Source organism: Lepus europaeus, chromosome 17 (assembly GCF_033115175.1).
Source record: "Lepus europaeus isolate LE1 chromosome 17, mLepTim1.pri, whole genome shotgun sequence".
Lineage (NCBI taxonomy): Eukaryota > Metazoa > Chordata > Mammalia > Lagomorpha > Leporidae > Lepus > Lepus europaeus.
This window is the reverse complement of record NC_084843.1, coordinates 77,294,719-77,315,287: the sequence shown is the minus strand read 5'-3', so window position 1 is coordinate 77,315,287 and position 20,569 is coordinate 77,294,719. Positions and strand designations below refer to the sequence as shown.

Genomic DNA, 20,569 nt, shown 5'->3' with positions numbered 1-20,569 from the left:
GAAGCCTATTTTGAAGAATAAAATAAGCCTTTTGATATGTGAAAATATATGTGAAAAGACAGACGTTAATAGAAGGGAAAGTAGTCTTCTCTTCTCAGACAGGAGAGCTTAGAAAACAGTGAAGCACACCACTGACAAGTTCCCACAGAGAATCATATATTTGGCTCTGTAGTCTGGAGTACTAAAATCAATAGTAAACAACTAGAGTAACTATATTTATATATTATAATTTTGGTGAGACTAGTTTGTAGGTTAGAATTAGTTACCTACTACTGAGTGATTCATAGTTTCAACTATTCAATTTAACAAATATTTACTGAGTAGTGTGCCAGGACTCATGTGATACCAAGATGAACCAGGTTTGTCATTCCTGGCCTCACAGCACTCATAATCTAGATGACAGTCAGACACTTAAGCAGAATAACATGACTATGTAAGAATCGATCAGTATGCATTTGGTATTTCCTAAATAATACAGTTAAATAAAACTGGATGGAGCCGGCATTGTAGCATAGCAGGAAAAGCTGCTGCCTGCAATGCTGGCATCCCATATGGGCCTCAGTTCATGTCGCAGCTACTCCACTTTCAACACAGCTCCTGGCAATGGCCTGGGAAAGCAGCAGAAGATGGCCTAAGTGCTTTGGTCCCTGCACCCATGTGGATCTGGAAAAAGCACCAGGTTCCCGGCCTGGCCCGGCCCCAGCCACTGTGGCCATCTGGGGAGTGAACCAGCAGATGGAAGCTTGCTTGCTCACTCTCTCTCTCTCTGTAACTCCAAGCTTCAAATAAACAAATAGAAATAAACAAATAGAAAAAATAAAAACCGAATCATGGGAGGAAGATGGAGAGCTTTAACAGGACAGGCATTATCCGATCCATGGTTAGCAGATATGCAGCCTGTGGGAACAGCTTCCACAAGACAATGGCAAACACCTAATGCTGCATGAGTGGCGTGGAAAACAGACGCTCAGGGTCACCTGCAGTGTGGTTTGTGGAGGGTGATGGTGGCCTGAGGTCTAGGCAAGTCTAACTCAATTTTGAAGATCCTGGGAAAGACTCATGTAACAACTGGATATAATGAGGTGGACAATTCAGGCTGGTGTTTAAAGAATAAATTGGAGAAGTAGAAAACCAAAAGCAAAGAGGCTGGTTAGGTGACTCCTGAATAGTTTTGGGGCCCACTACTAGGGTCTCGAATAGGACAGTGGCAAAGTCAAAGACGAGAGACTCAGAAAGGAAGTAAAATGGATAGCCCTGAAAATTCAGAATACGGCGGAGTGCCTACAAGTACAACAGCACTGTGAATACAAATGAGAGGCAGAGGCCTGAGACTGGCCTAACTGAATTTCTACTGGAGGAGGGTACGTGACATAAATAACAGATAAGCTCTGTCCAACTTATGTACTCCTTAATAATGACCATGCAATAGACTCAATGCTCATGCCATTGTTCACCCTTTGAATAAAAGGCCAACAACAGTTATACTTGAAAGATGTACATAGAAATAAATACACTAAACACAGTGTCTCTCAAGACAGGAAGTCTTTTAGAAAAATCAAAGTTTCTACTACTTAAAAAAAAGTTCTTGATGAAAGACTCTGTATAACAAGTGAGAAATCTGGTCCTGTACCTGGCAACAAGTATGAGTGATTATTTTTAACCTGTCATTTCCCAAGTCTCTTGACTTTAAAGCTGCTTGTTCAGATTACTCAGCTTCTGAATTAGAACTTGATGAAAAGAGAAATGATAACACTCCTCAAAGAGGTTTTGTTGTTGCATTCAGCATAATGTAATTTACATGCTATACAAGGAGCTCTGTGGCACTGCAATACAATATTCCCCCATCTCCTGGGGGGACGTGGCAGGGGTAGGGAGAGCAATTAATAGTGCCAGAAGCTTTTACAGTATTCTTTTAATCTACTGAGGTCTCACATTTCATCTATAATATATTCTAGCAAGGGGGAGAATCTCGACCTTGACTGTGGTTAAATAATTCTTGGTGGAAGTGCATTGTAGCGAAAGGTCAGCATTCCTGCTGTGCTAACTAGCGGCGGCTTTGTTCAGTTCGTGAGTATTACGACTCCTTCAGCTTATCCAAGACTTTAATGTAGGTAAAAACTTCGTTGAAAAGGAAATGTGGGAGGAAATGTGACATTCATCTGAAACAATTTTTAAGTACATTTAACTTTTTTAAGTTGAAGAAGTATATGATTAAGCACAAATTAAACAGGACAAATATTCATTCAATTATCCTAAGGATTTGGGTTTATAAGCTCAAGTAGTAATTGCAAGAAGCGATTTAAAACAAAACACGGTTTGTCTCTGAAGATTTTAATCACAAATACGTTCAAATGCAACACCATTCTAAAAAGAATTTTATTAATCAGAGAACATATGTATGTAATAACTAGCCACATATAAATCAGTCTAGTGACATTACAATAAGCATTGTTATTCAAACAAATCAGTCCACGTTTAGGCAACTGCTTTGTTTAGCTCCTGACCTAATATAAGCATCAAAGATCTAAGGGGAAAGATTAGCTATTCCCAGTTCACATTTAGATGATGTACAGCTTCTTTCAAAGAAAACTAAATTCACAATGCTCTTATAAGTAGGATAAAAACACAAAACAGTAACATTTTGTCCTTGATTACTGAATTTTAAAAATCGCTACAAATCAAAAGGAATATACGAGCTCAGGGTAGGTGTTAAGAATATTTTAAAGCTAGATACATGTAGTGTTTTGTTAACCCATTTTCCAAAAACATTGGAAACATGAAGTTAGCTAACAGATTACTACCAAAGACTGAGGGTAGACAGAGAGTCACTGCTCTTTAAGAGGGAATGACATCAGCAATCACTGTTAGCTCACGTGCCTACACCTGCCACATATGGCAAAGAGGCCTTTCTGAGAAGCCTAGACTCAACAAGGCTGCTGATGGCAAAAGGACATCTCAAGGTGGTCATCACTTGGACCAGAGCAAGATCTTTTCTAGACAAGAATAACGCTGCGTGGTGACCGCTTGGCAAGACCATACCCTGGGCACCTCCTCCACTGTCAATCTGCAATCAACGTCTGAACTGAGAGGACCGACGCTGTCCAGATCTGGCGATCTCCCGTCAAAGGCTGTTTCACAGAGGCACACGTAGGCAGAGCACCTGCTGCCAGTGACAGCCCTGCCCAGACTGTCAGAGTCAGCTGCTTGCTGTTCTCCATCCTGCCATCAAGTTTCTTTGCATTAAGTCAGTTTAGGAGACAAACAAGCAGCTTCTCGAATTCCCCAGACGCGACTAAATCGCAGAGCTGGCCTACCTGTAGCATGCCGCGACCGTTGCCTTCTATGGTGCCCTCGTGAGTGACGTGCAGTCGTGTCAGGGGTTTCTCGGACCTACGGTATAGATATGATGTATGCATTTTTTAATGATAAGTAATTAATTTTGAATAAAAATGAAAATAAAGATCAGTACACACAACTGAGATCATCCCAAGTCTCTTGCAAAACACATGCCTAATGTTAACATTATTGGTATTCGACCTCTCACACTTTTTCTTGTTCAAATATGTAAATATACACGCTTCAATCACAATGAAGTTTTGAAGCCTGCCTTTTCTGTACACATCATCAAAAGACAACTAAAAAGCTTCTCAAAATGTAAAAAATTAAATCTATGGATTTTTTTTTTAAAGATTTATTTATTTGAAAGTCAGAATTACACAGGGAAAGAAGGAGAGGCAGGAGACAGACAGAGGTCTTCCATCTCCTCATTCACTCCCCAGTTGGCTGCAATGGCTGGAGCTGCACCGATCTGAAGTCAGGAGCCAGGAGCTTCCACTGGGTCTCCCATGTGGGTGCAAGGCCCAAGCACTTGGGCCACCTTCCACTGCTTTCTCAGGCCATAGCAGAGAGCTGGATTGGAAGTGGAGCAGCCAGGACACGAACCAGTGCCCATATGGGATGCCAGCACTATAGGCAGCAGCTTTACCCACTACGCCACAGCGCTGGCCCCAAGATCTATGAATTTTATTATTGTGTCAGAGTTAGTAACATATCAAAAAATATACAGACATTTGGCAATAAATCATGATTCTCAGATGGGCTCTTTGTTTAAAGACTTATTTATCTGAAAGAATTACAGAGAGAGAGGTACATCCCCACCCCCACAGAGACAGAGGGAGAGAAAAGAGAAAGAATTGTCCATCTGCCAGTACACTCTCCAGATGGCTGCAACAGCCAGGGCTGGGCCAGGCTGAAGCCAGGAGCCAGGAGCTTCATTTGGGTCTCCCACATGGGTAGCAGAGGCCCAAACCCTTGGGCCACCATCCACTGCTTTTCCAAGGACGTTCACAGGGAGCTGGATTGGAAGGTGAGGAGCCAGGACAGGAACTTGTGCCATGTGGGATGCCAGTGTTGTAGGTGGCAGCTTTACCCATTATGCCACAATGCTGGCCCAACGGATGGCTCTTATTTCACTAGTTCATTACTGTGTGTGTGTGTATAATCATCTTGATTAAAATATATGCCACAGGGACCGGCACTATGGTGCAGTAGGCTAAGCCTCTGCCTGCAGTGCTGGCATCCCATATGGGCGCTGGTTCATGTCCCAGCTGCTCCACTTCCGATCCAACTCTCTGCTATGGCCTGGGAAAGAAGTGGAATATGGCCCAAGTCCTTGGTGTGCTTCACCCATGGGGGAGACCCGGAAGAAGCTCCTGGCTCCTGGCTTCGGATCTGCCCAGCTCCGGCCGTTGCAGCCATTTGTGGAGTGAACCAGTGGATGGAAGACGACAGACTTGTTTCCTTTTTCTGAATCCTTCTTCTTTAGCCACTTTATATTTAGAGGGAGAACACAGTAGGGATACGATCGAAAAGATTAAGAAATAGGATACAGAATTCTCTGGGCTACTTATTAGTCAGGAATTCAAAACAGAAACTCCATCTTTTGTCAACTAGTCTCCATGAATGAAGCTGGCACACTTTACAGCTTAAGTTTTCAGTAAAATTAAGAAATTATTAGAAACTGACTTTTTGTCTGTTTTACACATCCTGCAACTCCTTGATAGGTCTCCCCTTTTGATGTCAGTAATCCCAGCCCCTGAAGCCAGGCTGAGGGATTTTCTGATCCTCAGGGCTAATGATAAGATGCCAGAAACTGGGAATGCAGAAAAGCCTCTGCCTTCCCGGTGCCATCACAGTCCCACCCTTGGGAGCATCAGTGATGTTCAGTTCTTCACCCACCTTTAAGTGCATGCATGTTTCTGGTTCTGCAGTCTAGGAAGAGGATTTTAAGTATACTCAAAATCACAAAGCAGCTCCAACAAAAGAGATAAACAAAATAAGCCAGAAAAGAGATCAAGTTAAACTCTACAGTTCCAAGTTAAGGGGACAATCCTGGTACTTCCTGAGGCAGTTACTGGCTCCGTGACAGCAGCTTTGCCCGTCTGTGCATTTCGACCTGTCCCTTTCCTCCCCCCTGGCAGTGTCCAGATGGGCGTCCTGTCACATGTGGAGTAGAAATCCTGGGGCTGAATTGAAAATAAACCCCTTAAAAGATCTGTAAAATCTAACAGAAGAATGAAGAAACAATCTTCTGTACGTGCATTGGGCCAGATGGTCAGCAAAGCAGAACCCTTAGTTCTGAGCACTCAAGTGACCAACAAATGTAGGTGCATCAAGAGGTTTAGGATCCAGGATTTGTGTGCAGCGCTAGAAGTGACAGCAGGCGCCGACCTTGTGGAGCAGCAGGCTAAACAACACTGCTGCAATGCCGGCATCACATATGGGCACCAGTTCCAGCTGCTCCACTTGAATCCAGCTCCCTGCATGTGCCCAGGAAGGCAGCGGAACACCACCCAAGTGCTTGGGCCCCGCAGCCATGGGGGAGACCTGATGAAGCTCCTGGGTTGGGACTTCAGCCTGGCCCAGCCCCAACTGTGGCAGCCAGCTAGGGAGTGAAGCAGCGGATGGAAGATTTCTCTCTATCTCCCTCTCTCTTTCTCTGTAACTCTGCCTTTCAAATAAACAAAAATAAATCTTTAAAAAAACCACAAAAAGTGACAACACGTCAAGCAAGCATTTTTAAGATACAGCATGGAGGGCTGAATATGAATATTAAAGAAAATTTGAAACTGAAAGGAAGAATCAGGAATGGGGAAGGGGAGGGATTCTTTAGAAGACAAGATATTTAAGCAAATAAAAGGGTTAGCTAATAACCCAACAATGGAACAGACCAAGATGAACTTTCCATCCCTGAAGCTGCCCTGTCTCCCTCTGTTGCAGGTACTACAGAGTGACTGATATGACTTCCTGGGGTCCCTTTCATCTCTAATATGTCACGATTCCAAAATGCTATCTATGTTCTCTCCCTTTTCTACATAATATCTCTTTAAATTTGTTTAATACAAAACAAATAAAAGAATGACAAAATCTCCTCCCAGACTTTTCCTCTAGAAAGAAAAGCCATAAAACACAAACACTAACCAAAAATGGGAATGAGGAGGCACACCTGAATTTTAGGGTTCATTTAGTATTCGTGTTTTCACACACAAAACAACTTAATTCTACACAGGACTTTGCTCAGAAGAAAAATCTAAGGCAAAATGGTAAAACTCAGAGTTGGAGGTATACTTAAAAGGCATCGCTTTTCTAATGATGGGAGCTATCAATGCATCTTTCATGAGAAGAAACTCCTTAGCAGCAGGGCAACGAGAGGCTGGAAACCATCTTTCCAAAGGCTGTAAGATAAGAGTCCTTCTAATTCTAAGGGCCCAGGATGGCTTTTTATTATCATTACCTCTCCCAGTCGGGAAAATCTTCAAGACTCTGTCTTGTGAATGTCACCAACCCAGTAGGCTCTATAAAAGCAAAAAAAGAAAAACATACTCAAAATAAGTTTTAATTTTGAAATGATTATGTACACGTATGTGGATGCGTGCGCGCGCTCTCTCTCCCTTTCTCTTTCTCAGTAGAAGGATGAGTCTAACAGTGGCTGTAAAATCAGTCCACAAAGTCCCAGCCTAGTGTTGAAATAGAGGTGTCCCTCAGTAATCCACAGGTGATTAGTCCCAGGACAAGCCCCCCTACCAGGATCAAAACCTGAGATGCTCAAATTTTTCACATAAAATGGTGTACTGTTTGCATATAACATACTGACATCCTTCTGTGTACTTTAAATCAGTTCTCAATAACGTGTAATACTTAATACAATGAAATGCTATGTAGACAGCTGTAGTACTGTATTCCTCAGGGAATTTTTTTCCCCCAAATATTTTTGATGTGAGATTGGCTGAATCCACAGATACAGAACCCATGAATACAGAAGACTGACTGGTTTTAAGTAGTATTAACTTTACATTAGAAAGTTCTTTTATAAAATAATAAGTCCACAGTGAAAAAAAAAAAAACTATACAAAAAATAGCACAATAGTAGGATTTGAGTGCTGGTACTTTCTGGTACAGTTTTTTAAACTGAACACATTTTATTAAAAAAAAGCATTAAAAAGGTGTATAATTGGTATAACTTAAATGCAATAAAAACAAAGTCCTTTTCAAAGAGAAGGTTTAACAGCACACTCAAAGACTGGTAAACAGACATACATCCATATACTTTATGGTCAAGTGAAATGTCTGAAGTTTAAAAGGAAGCACATCTTTCGGAGTCAGCACAGCGAAATCTCTGGCCTAGCTGACAGGCAACTGTTCTACTGATAAGGTGCACCTTAGGTAGGGAGGAATGTGGTTTTCTAAGTTTAGAGATGACAACACATTTTTAAAGAAGTAATAGATTTGAAAGGATTCAAATGAAATCTTAACACAGACAATAATTTTAGAAGATAAAATCTTTTTTTGTTACTTTTTTTTTTTAAATAAAAGCCAGTGGCAAAAGCAACAAATAAATCAGTGGGCCAGAAATAATCTGTCTGATTCAAATCAAACAACAAACTAAAAAGGCCATGCCATTTCTGTTTTCTTCTGTAAAGAAAAAGAAAAGCTCTTAAGCAAAGAAAGAGATGTCAGGAACTATTAGTGCTGGTGTCATGGAGTCCACTGCAGGCTTGGCAACCACTCCACTCCTACAGACAACACCGCATTTCTTTGCTCTCAGTCACAAGCAGTGACAACTCAAAAACCAAGAGGAAGAGTTGTCTAAGGAATGGAATATTCTGTCAATGTGAGTCTGAAAGTAATTTTAGATATCAAAGTCCAAGATAAATGGGCATCATATTCAAAATTCACAAGAAAGAAGTCAAACAACTCAAACATCAGACGTGTAACTCTTTTAATAGAAAACTAACATTCGTCTTTTCGTTTCACAATTTGGCAGAGAAGTCAGAACATTAATCGCCCTTCGACTTTCAAATAAATAAATCTTTAAAAAAAAGATATTGAGAGAAATTCATAATCGCCATGAGCAGGTTAAGAAACTGTCTGCTTCCACATAAGAAAGCAGCCTTCATCTCAGAGCACAGTATTTTGGTTACCAAATAGTTTCCTTCATAAAAGCACAATATATACTTTACTGAGCTGATCAATGTTTAAACATCTGATCTATAAGATACTTTATCTGAAAATACACTATGGTGAAAATGATTTAATTGTGGGTGATTTTTAAACTTTCAGTCTCAGGATCCTCAGAAACACAAGCATAAAATGTGGATGTTTAACCACACTGAAAAGTTGGTTTTGATGGAATTACATTTTATCAATTCTACAAAGTAGGCTTTTTCACATGTTAAATTTCTGAAACGGGACTACATTTTTTTTTTTTTTAAAAGATTTAGAAAGGCAGAGTTAGAAAGAGACAGAAAGACCTTCTATCCACTGGTTCACTCCCCAAATGGCTGCAATGGCTGGAGCTAAGCTGATATGAAGCTAGGAGCCAGGAGCTTCTTCTGGGTCTCCCACACGGGTGGCAGGGGCCCAAGCACTTGGGCTACCTTCTGCTGCTTCCCTAGGTACATTAGCAGGGAGCTGGATTAGAAGTAGAGCAGCCGGGACTCAGATTGGCAACCAAAGGGGATGCCAGCACCATAGGCAGTGGCTTTAGCAGCTATGCCACAGCGCTGGTCCCTGGACCACTTTTTTTTTTTTTTTTTTTTTTTTTAACAGATAATGGCGATGCCTTGCTGGGTCTGCTGCAAGTCCAATATTCCCTGAAAAGATACATCTCTGCTTATGCCTTCCACAGTCTGAGTCACATCCTCTGTGGCAGGCCTTTATGGGCCGCACGGTCTGACTCCAGACTCCACACCTGGGGCTTGTGTCTCAAATTCTCAATGGAGATTTCCTGCCCTCTCTGTTCAGTGTCAAGGTGGAGATTTGCAAGTTTCTTTACTGTCCTGTTTCTGCAAAGCCAGGTTACTTTCTCCTTTATGCTTAGTCTGAGAGTACAGACTTTAGTGTACCAGCCTCGTGTGACAGGTTTCCCGTTAGACTCCTCATCCTTCTGAGAGGTATGCAGTGTGCTGGCACTTCCAGCCACCTGTGATGGCTCAGATGCAACAGATTTAAATAGATTACTGCAAAACCTCTTTATTCCCCTAGTGTTTCCTCCTAAAGTCATTAGCTTAACATCCTGAAAACCTACAGCAATGTTTCCCCGTATTTCTACAAAGAACTAAGTTACCATGCATAGTAAAAAAGCCTAGAAATCAAATATTTAAATATTTTTATGTCTTGAATCTAATTCCAAATACTCATGATGACTTATATACTTCTAGTTGAAAAACCAAACTTCTAGTTTTTGAAATCCTAAAATTTAGAACAGCAAGCTAGCTTTCAGAGAAGATATATATAATTTGACCCCAGGATGAAAAGTAAACTCTGAATTATTTGGTTATAGTAATTCTATTTAGACATAGAGTAGCAAAAAATAGTCAAACTCTAATTTCATTTTAAATCTCATCAGCTTGAATGATCGGTATTCTCCTTAACACTTCATTTGGTATAAGCTGTCAAAAACAATAATCCTCCATCAAAGATGCATATGATTTTTCCCTTTTATACCAAAATCCTGACAAATGATTCTTTCCAAAACTTTGAACAATGTCCAACAACTAAAAATTTTAGGGGAAAAACATGAAGGATAATATAATGCAAAATTAAAAAGAAGGAAATTAGAAAAATGACCTTAAAACTATACAAAGACATGTTTTAAGACAATTCCACAAGCTGAATGAGAACAATGGAAAAGAACCCATTTCTCCTGACTTGACCTTATCAGCCAAAGGAAACTTTTCAAATGTCCATGTTTGCTTTACAACTTTTGGGGAAAAGACTACCTGTTGATAGTGGCTAATAACAATCACTCAGCATATACCTTCCTGCTTATAGCTGATAAATATAAATAGCCAGTGAGGTAACTATTATTATGACTTTACTTCACAGATAAGAAAATGGGAGCTTACAGGTATTAAGAAACTTGATCATGGTCATTCAGCTCCTAGGGTAAGAGTAGCTACACTCCATTCTCAAGAGGTTCTCTCCAACACTGACTCAGGGTGCTACATTACGTCCTGGGAAAGCCCACAAGAGGAGGGCACATGTGTAAGCACTAACTCCAGCACAGTTGTACAAGAACTCTAGAGAGGGCTTGGGGCACAGAAGAGGAGTGCACAGCAAAATAGGGAATTAATCGACCTGAGCAAACACACTTCAGCTAGTTCTGTAAGTGAAGAGCATCCAAAGCGTATTTCCTGGTTAACACACTTTCTTTTGAAAGTATCAGTTTACTGGTTTTACTCATGTAGATGCTTTGATAGATATCACAGATTTCAAAGTATATGGGGCTGATGTCAGAGTATATACCCCCCCCCCCCCCAATACATTCACAACACATCATCGCTATTTCATTCAAAGTAGTTTGGGCAGAAAGGTGTACTTTAAACATGAAATGCTTCTCACATGTCACTTGATTTGAAATATCCTATCAGCATGAAAATTACAGTAAAAATGAAAGGAATTTACTTCTCTCCGTGACTCTTCTAAAGTAGCAGAAGAGCGTTTTAAGTTTCTCTGGTTTCCTTGGTGAACGTCCTTCAAACAACCTGAAAGAGACCAAAAATACAAGTGGGTGGAGGATGATTAAAAAGGCCTTAATAATTCACAAAACACTAAAGCTGGTTGTTACCAAGTAATAAAAAGAAATTCCGTACAGAGAGCTAGAAACTGGATTGGATGCGAGGGCCTCTGGAGAGGACGGAAACCAACTAAAACAGGTTCCCTGGAGCTGCTCAGTCAGGGACACTCTCCACCCACTACTGCTGCTGCTGCTGCTGCTGCTGCTGCTGCCTTTTTTTTTTTTTTTAAAAGATTTTATTTATTTGAAAGTAAGAGTTACAGATAGAGGAGGAGTGAGAGAGAGATAGAGGGAGATCTTTCATCTGCTGGTTCACTCCTGAGATGGCTACAACGGCCAGTGCTGGGCCAGGTTGAAACCAGGAGCCTGGAGCTTCCTCCAGGTCTCCCATGAGCATAGCAGGAGCCAAACATCTGGGCCATCTTCCATTGCTTTCTCAGACCATTAGCAGGGAGCTGGACCAGAAGTGGCCGGGAAACACATGGGATGCTGGTGTCGCAGACAGCGGCTGTTAACTGCTACCCTTACTTCTTCCCCACATTACGTCTTCCCTCCAGGGAGAAGGTAGCATCTTGTGCCCCAAAGTCCATCAGGGTCAGTCCCTTAATGCACAGCTGGCTTCCCAGTGGTAGATACTATTTATAATTCATAATATTACTAAGCAGTTACATAACTAACAAAACCGGTATCAAAAAACTCCACATTTGTATGTTTGTGGTAGAGTGGGGGTGGGGGGAGACAAGCAGGTATGACAAGATAGCAGGGGCCATGCAATCCTTGGAAATTAGGCGAAGCAATCTTGTTATGGACCAAATGTTTGTGACTTCTCAAAATTCCTACACTGAAAGCCCCATGCAACTATACTTGGAACAATAATGGTTAGATGAGGTCTTAGATTAGGGTGGGCCCTAACTGGACAGGATTGGTGTTCTTTCCATTTTTTTAAAAGGTTTATTTATTCACTTGAAAGGCAGTTACACAGACGGAGAGAGAGACAGAGAGATCTTCCATTGATTGGTTCACTCCCCAAATGGCCACGATGACCAGGACTAGGCTAGGTCATAGCCAGGGAGCTGGATGTGGAGCAGTCAGGTCTCCAACTGGCTCCAATATGGGATGCTGGCATTGTAGGCAATGGCTTTGCCCCCAGGCCTCTCCTGATCATCTTATAAGGGCACCACTCCTAAGGCCAGTTTTGGGGTGTAGTGGGTTCAACCACCACCTGCAATACTGGCATCCCATAAGGGTACTGGTTCAAGTCCTGGCTGCTCCACTGTCAATCCAGCTCCCTGCTAATGTGCCTGGGAAAGCAGAAGTGCTTGGGGCCCTGCCACCCATGTGGGAGATCCAGATGAAGCTCCTGACTTCAGATAGGCCCAGCTTCAGCCATAGCGGTTGCTTGGGGAGTGAACCAGCAGATGGAAGACCTTCCTCTCTGTCTCTCCCTCTCTCTATAAACGCTGGCTTTCAAATAAATAAATCTTATACATAAAATACAGAAGAGGACGAGACACTGGAGGGCCCTCTGGGCCATGAGAGGACACACTGAGGAGACTAGGAGAGAGCACTCATCTGGAACCAGACTGGCCAGCACCCTGAAATGTGACTTCCAGCCTCCAAAGCTGTGAGAAAGGAAGTTCTGGATGTTTAGGACACCCAAGCTGACTAATACAGATCCTTTGCGTGGTAACCTCAACAGCCTCGTCCAGGTTTCCAGCAACTGGACTTGTACTACATAATTTGGTTTTCTTTGAAATGATGTGGCATTGTTGCTGGTAACATATAATTCAATTTATCCTAAGGGGAGAACAGCAGGGCTTTGGAAGCCTGTGACCCGAGTAAGTCACTGAAAGAGTGAACACAAAAGCCTGCTTTCGGGCTGCAGAGCTGGCTTTCCAAAGGCATTTACAAGACCCAGGAAGATTCAGTGGCTGCAAATGAAGAGGTTCATCTGCCTCTAGTCATGCACTTGGACTCTGAAAACCAGAAACCCTTCAAGCCAAAGTCCACTTCAGTAAGTGCTGAAATGGGTAACATTTTTCATGATTAGAAGAACAAGCCTTTGAAACTATGTAGGGAAGTTAATTCCATGAGAAAATCCTATTGAGCCACTCTGAAATGAATTAGAAAAAGGAAAGGAAACGCAGATTTCAAATGACCCTGTTTTCAATGATCTGAAATCTGTATTCAGAGCCAACTTCCGAAAACACAATTTATGTGAATATTTATTTTCTAAAAAAACCACTGATGTTGGATATTATTTTAACCTAATCTATTTTAAAAAACTGTTTAAGAATGCATGTACTACAATTTTTATTCAATTAAAGAACATATGTTTCTTTTTTATTTTATTTTTAATCGAAAACTTTAATAAATATAAATTTAGAAAGTACAACTTTTGGATTATAGCAGTTCTCCCCATAACCACCCTCCCACCTGCAAACCATCCCATCTCCTACTCCCTCTCCCATCCCATTCTTCATTAAGATTCATTTTAGCTTCATATACTATAGAAGATATAGATATAGAAGATCAACTCTATACTAAGTAAAGATTTCAACAGTTTGCACCCACACAGACACACAAAGTATAAAGTACTATTTGAAGATTAGTGTTACCATTAATTCTCATAGTACAACACATTAAGGACAGAACCCCTACATAGGGAACAAGTACACAGTGACTCCTGTTGTTGATTTAACAATCGACACTTTTTTTTTTTTTTTTTTTTTTTTTTTTACTTTTTGACAGGCAGAGTGGACAGTGAGAGAGAGAGACAGAGAGAAAGGTCTTCCTTTGCCGTTGGTTCACCCTCCAATGGCCGGCGCGGTAGGCGCGCTGCGGCCGGCGCACCGCGCTGATCCGATGGCAGGAGCCAGGTGCTTCTCCTGGTCTCCCATGGGGTGCAGGGCCCAAGGACTTGGGCCATCCTCCACTGCACTCCCTGGCCACAGCAGAGAGCTGGCCTGGAAGAGGGGCAACCGGGACAGGATCGGTGCCCCGACCGGGACTAGAACCCGGTGTGCCGGCGCCGCAAGGCGGAGGATTAGCCTAGTGAGCCGCGGCGACGGCCGACAATCGACACTCTTATTTATGATGTCAGTAATCACCCGAGGCTCTTGTCATGAGCTGCCAAGGCTATGGAAGCCTCTTGAGTCCACAAACTCTGTCAGTATTTAGACAGGGCCATAATCAAAGTGGAAGTTCTCTCCTCCCTTCAAGCAAGGTACCTCCTTCTTTGATGGCTCTTTCTTTCCACCGGGATCTCACTCACAGAGATCTTTCATTTAAGTCATTTTTGCCACAGTGCCTTGGCTTTCCACACCTGAGATACTATCATAGGCTTTTTAGCCAGATCTGAATGCCTTCAGGGCTGATTCTGAGGCCAGACTGCTATTTAGGGCATTTATCATTCTATGAGTCTGCTATGTATCCTGCTTCCCATGTTGGATCGTTTCCTCCTTTTTAATTCTATCAATTATTATTAGCAGACACTTGTCTTTATGTGATCCCTTTGACACTTATTCCTATATTTATGATCAGTTATGAACTTAAACTGATTACTCTAACTAGTAAGATGGCATTGGTACCTGCCAACTTAATGGGATTTGGAGTCCCATGGCAAGTTTTTAGGTTTACCCTTAGGGGTGAGTCTGAGGGAGTATGTGCCAAACTATACATCTCTTCCCCCTCTTATTCCCACTCTTATTCTTGACAGGGATCAATTTTCAGTTGGATTTAAACACCTAAGAGTAATTCTGTGAGAAAAAAAGAATAATTCTGTGTTAATTAATGAATTCAACCAGTGGTATTAAGATGAAAAACAAAATAATAAAAAGAATAAAATAGTAAGCTAGAACATATGTTTCTAAAAAAATTTTTTTTAAAGATTTATTTCATTTATTTGAAAGGCAGAGTAACAGAAAAAGAAAGGGACAGACAGAGCAGAGAGAGAGAGAGAGAGAGAGAGATCTTCCATCTGCTTGCTCATTTCCCAAAAGGCTGAGGCAGGGCCAGGCCTGAGCCAGGAGCCAGGAGCTTCATTTGGGTTTCCCACGTGGGTGACAGAGATCCAAGCATTTGGGCCATTCTCTACTGCTTTCCCAAGTGCATTAGCAGGGAGCTGGACTGGAAGTGGAGTAGCCAGGACACAAAATGGCACCCATATGGGATGCCAGCATTGCAGGCAGTGACTTTACCTGCTATACCATGACACTAGGCCCTCTAAAATATTCAATATATACTCTTAAAATCAATCTGCCAGCTGAAAGAAAAGCTCCTTGAAGGTACAGGTTTCAGCTTAGTTTCTTCTGCAACACGTCAACCAGAATGGTTTGTTTAAATGCAATGACAGCCAACGTCAAGAAGTTGTTTGGTGCTTTAAACGTTGTTATCAGTAAGTATGATTCACTCAATGAACACCATGGGCTCTGCTGCAAAACCCCTTTCCAGGCATACCACTCAGTCGAGGAAAGCAGTCTGAGTGTATAAACCAGCACCACCTTCTTCTGGAGATAAACTGCCTATTACACAATTCAATCTACGGGACAGAAGCTCCCCTTCAATACAACTGCTGCAGAGGGAGAAGGCTGCAGCTTACAGACTAAGTTCCCAAAGCAAAAAAGAAACAGCAACCCCAGCTTCTTAACATGGTCGGCTGCTTGTACAACTGTATAAAAGTTCACCTATTTCATAGCCTTGATGACAAATGATTAATCTAGGAACCTCGTGGGCCTACAGATTTATTACCCTAGCGATACAGACTTTCCTGGAAGATTCTATGGCTGTTATTATCACTCACTACAAATGAGCACCATGTTTTATTTAGCAGGTCCAAATCTTAAAGGTAGAAATGAAGCAGCCTCTTGGTGTCTGGTTATTCACTGCTCCAAGCCTAATTTCACACCACTGTATAACTAAATATACCCTACCTTCCTTGTACGCAGTGGGGAGTACATACAAAGTTCAGGGAGATGAAGCAAGTTAAAAAACCTGTGACATTTCTCAGACTTGGCTGTTGTGAAATTTTAAATTATATGAATAGCCATCTAAATAAAATGAATTAGCCTGGTGGGGAAGCATGAAAAACACAGAAATACAAAGGCAAACAGCATGAACTAGTTATCAGGAGAGTGTCACATAATCTGAGGGACAGTTTTAGGGCAGGGCGGGGAGACAAAGGCCCTGAGGATGGAGAACAAGAATGGGACGGGAGGGAGTCAGGGAATGTGGGTGGAGAGAGGCTGGACCCCAGGCACAGGAGGAGGTCACCACCCTTAGCTATAGGCAGCCCTTAAAGTTCCTAGGGCTGAGGGCCAGGCACCCTGTGGCCACAAAGCCTCTCTCAGAGTTAAGAAAGAAAGGGGGAAGCAAGTATTCAGCTCAGTGGTTAAGATGCCACCTGGGACTCCCACATGCCATAGTGACTTTCAGGTCTGCTCAGACTCCAGCTGCCTGCTAGTGCAGACCCTGGGAGGCAGCAGTGATGGCTCAAGGAATCCAGTCTCTGCCACCCACATTGGAGACCTGGACTGAGTTCCTGGCTCCTGACTTCAGCCTGGTCTAACCCTGGGCTCCAGTCATTGTGGGCATTTGGTTAGGGACCCATTGAATGGGAACTCTGTCTCACTGCGTTTCAAATATATACAAAAATAAAGATTTTAAAAAGAAAAAAAAAAAAAAAGAAATGAGGTTGAAGACAGAGGGAGGATCTGAGAGACACACAGACTCAGAATGAGACCTCATAATAACCAGGCATCATTCTATTGTTTTAAACTTCCCAGTATTTTTTTTTTTTTAATTTAGATTTTTCCGGTTCTGAGTAGGTATATCTGAAAGTGTATTTTCAGTCAGCAGTGCACAACATAAATTTGTACATAAACTAGGCCACAATCTCTTTATATGCAGGGAAGACATTTTGGTATTTACATGAGTGATAATCACAGATACTAAAGAGAGCAAACAGAAAACACCGTCAGGCAACCTCATTTTGTTCTAAACAAACTGTTTGTATCTTCAAGGGAAAAGTCAATCAAGGGTCAGATACCTATTAACTGATGCTTTTCTTTCCCTAGTTATAAAGAGAAACACAGTTTAATAAAATCTTTCCCGTGAATGGAATATTGATAACATTACTGGAATTGGATTCTAGACACACACACTCTCTCTCTCTCTCCCTCATGCAATTTCAAGTTAAGTATTCATCTCATTAGGATATAGTAAATCAAGCCCAAAGCACTATAACCCCTACTTTAAAACAGAAGCAAGTGATAATGCAGAACCCAGCCAGAAGTCCTGGCTGACTCTTCCGCGAGGCACTCTGCCATATGGCCCCGGCAGCATTTTCAATCCAGGGAAGAGGCAGATGTAAAAGCCTCCTGGGCTGACCACTGCTGAGACCCACAATTTATCTCTGACCATCTAGTTTCCATGCAATCTCAGAAGCATCAATGCTAATCACATTGGAAGCCTTTATATGGATGTTTAGGCCCTGAAAGGCAAGCAGGGGAAAAGGTCAGGGGTATTTAACATAACTAAGCAGGTCTGGAAGAACACAACCATAAATAAAAAAGGAAGACTTATTCAATTTATTGACGTCAGCCTCCCACCACATACTCTTAGCATTTTTCTTATTCAATCAACTAGGTAGCCATACCTCATTTGAGATTAAGTACACTCACATCCACAACTCCCAACTGCCAGATACTATAATCACAAATAAAAGTATGCAAAAAAGGAAACATAACAACAAATGCTACATAATCAGCTTATCAAAGGGCGCATCAGAGTAGGCACTTGATCTCGCAGAAGCCACAATGCAGAAAGGGCGACTTCGAGTTGTTTTCCTTGTCTGGAGCACCCAGAGCAAGCATTCTGCTCAAAAGACAGTGTTTAAGGCCCAGAGCTGCAGCCAAGTCCCGGACTCCCCTCTCATCTCTTTAGTACAGAAGCATCCCTATGAAGAACGTCCAGAGATGGTCAAAGTGAGTGGCCAGTAGACAACAGCCAGCCAGGCCTTGTTCTTGTTGCTTAAAACACAGAAGCATCTTCACAAAGTTCATGGAAAATGTGTCTAATCAAAAAACTGAATTTCAAAATTTTAGCACTAAAATGAACTTATCTTTTCATTCAATTTTCCATGAACTTTCTGAAATACCCTCATCATACCACCTCGTCAGGAGAGGCAACTCAGATATCCTGGCTGCTGAGGACTCTATCACAATGTGGAGTCTGTCATAGGCTTACCCGCTTTAATTCATTTTTAATGCACTGCTATTCAAAAACCAACCAGGAGGCTGGTTAAAATCCAACAGACCAACTTAAACTTTTAACTTGGCGAAATGCTATTTACTGCAAGCTTAAATCCCTCATGGTCTCTCTGGAGTTACAAATATTCAGTTCGCTTAAGTAGATCAAGAATGATTTCTTTTCTTTCTTTTTTTTATTTGACAGGTAGAGTTATAGACAGTGAGAGAGAGAGAGAAAGGTCTTCCTTTTTCCGTTGGTTCACTCCCCAAATGACCGCTACAGCCAGTGCTGCGCCGATCCAAAGCCAGAAGCAAGGTGCTTCCCCTCCTGATCTCCCACGCGGGTGCAGGGCCCAAGCACTTGGGCCATCCTCCACTGCCCTCCCAGGCCACAGCAGAGAGCTGGACTGGAAGAGGAGCAACCGGGACTAGAAGCCGGCACCCATATGGGATGCCGGCACCCATATGGGATGCCGGCGCTGCAGGCGGAGGATTAACCAAGTGAGCCACAGCGCTGGCTCCCTCTTCTTTTGCCTTTATAAAAGATTTATCTATTTGAAAAAAGTCAGAGTTAGAGAGAGGGAGAGACAGAGAGATCTTCAACCCACTAGTTCATTCCACAAAAGGCTGCAACAGCCAGGACTGGGCCAGGAGTCAGGAGCTTTATCTGGGTCTTCCAGTTGGGTGGCAGGGACCCAAACACTTGGGTCATTTTCTGCTACTTTTCCCAGGCTGTTAGCAGGGAGCTGGATAGGAAGCGGAGCAGCTGGAACATAAACTGGTGCTCAATGGGAAGCTGGAGTTGCACACGGCAGCTTTACCCGCTATACTGGTCCCAAGAATTACTTTTTATTTTTTTAATTTTTTTTTTTATTTTTGACAGGCAGAGTGGACAGTGAGAGAGAGAGAGAGACAAGAGAGAAAGGTCTTCCTTTTGCCGTTGGTTCACCCTCCAATGGCCGCCGCGGTAGGCGCGCTGCGGCCGGCGCACCGCGCTGATCCAATGGCAGGAGCCAGGCGCCTATCCTGGTCTCCCATGGGGTGCAGGGCCCAAGGACTTGGGCCATCCTCCACTGCACTCCCTGGCCACAGCAGAGAGCTGGCCTGGAAGAGGGGCAACCGGGACAGGATCGGTGCCCCGACCGGGACTAGAACCCGGTGTGCCGGCGCCGCAAGGCGGAGGATTAGCCTAGTGAGCCGCGGCGCTGGCCCCCAAGAATTACTTTTAAGAACAGTTCTGGGGGCCGGCGCCACGGCTCACTTGGCTAATCCTCTGCCTGCGGCGCCGGCACCCCGGGTTCTAGTCCCGGTTGCTCCTCTTCCAGTCCAGCTCTCTGCTGTGGCCCAGGAGGGCAGTGGATGATGGCCCAAGTGCTCGGGCCCTGCACCCGCATGGGAGACCAGGAGGAAGCATCTGGCTCCTGGCTTCAGATAGGCGCAGCATGCCGGCTGTAGCGGCTATTTGGGGGGTGAACCAACGGTAAAGGAAGACCTTTCTCTCTGTCACTCTCTCTCACTGTCTAACTCTGCCTGTAAAAAACAAACAAACAAACAAAAAAAAAACAGTTCTAATTTCTGATTACCTAGAAGGTAGGAAGTATTAATCCAGTTCATTCAAAGGCAGGCTGTGTAGCAGCACAGGTCAGAACACATTTCTAGAAGCAGACTGCATTTCTAGTTGCTCCCTGTGTAAACTAGGCCAAATAATCTATCCTCTTAAAATCTCCATCTCCTCTTCTGAGAATGGGAATAACAATACCTCATCAGTAGCTAATTTATACAGTTGATGTGAAGATTAAATATACAGTAATTCGAGGCAGGCATTTAGTACAGGGATTAAGAAGCTGTCTGGGACACCTGCATCCTACATCAGTGTCTGTGTTCAAATCACAGCTCCACTTCTGAACCCAGCTCTTGGTAACATACATCCTGGGAGGCAGCAGGTGCTTTGGTCCCTGCACTGTACTTGGGGGACCCAGACTGAGTTCCAGGCTCCTGGCTTTGGCCTAGCTTAGCCTGGCTGTTGTGGGTCCTGAGGGAGTAAAACAGTGGATGGAAGATTTCTGTCCATCCATCTGTGTCTATTTTTGCTTTCAAATAAAAATAAACAAATGAAAAAAAAATTAATTTAGTAGTGACTGGCACATGGCAAGTGATTAATAAATATTGGCAACTGTTATTAAGAGACATTCTCGCATGTCGAAAAAAAAAAATTGCAGGGGCTGGTGTTGTTAAGCTGCCATCT

The 20,569-nt window shown here is 42.8% G+C and overlaps 1 protein-coding gene across 3 annotated transcripts in view; it reads right to left on the bottom strand.

The window, feature by feature from the left end:
- Positions 1-20,569, bottom strand: part of PARG (poly(ADP-ribose) glycohydrolase) — a 125,595-nt gene that overhangs the window by 37,428 nt on the left and 67,598 nt on the right. For all 3 annotated transcript variants that reach the window (XM_062215170.1, XM_062215168.1, XM_062215169.1), the window contains exons 10-12: positions 10,966-11,045; positions 6,794-6,854; positions 3,315-3,390 (exon numbers count right to left, since the gene is read on the bottom strand). In XM_062215170.1, coding sequence (XP_062071154.1) covers positions 3,315-3,390; positions 6,794-6,854; positions 10,966-11,045 — 217 coding nt within the window. The remainder of the gene's footprint in view (positions 1-3,314; positions 3,391-6,793; positions 6,855-10,965; positions 11,046-20,569) is intronic.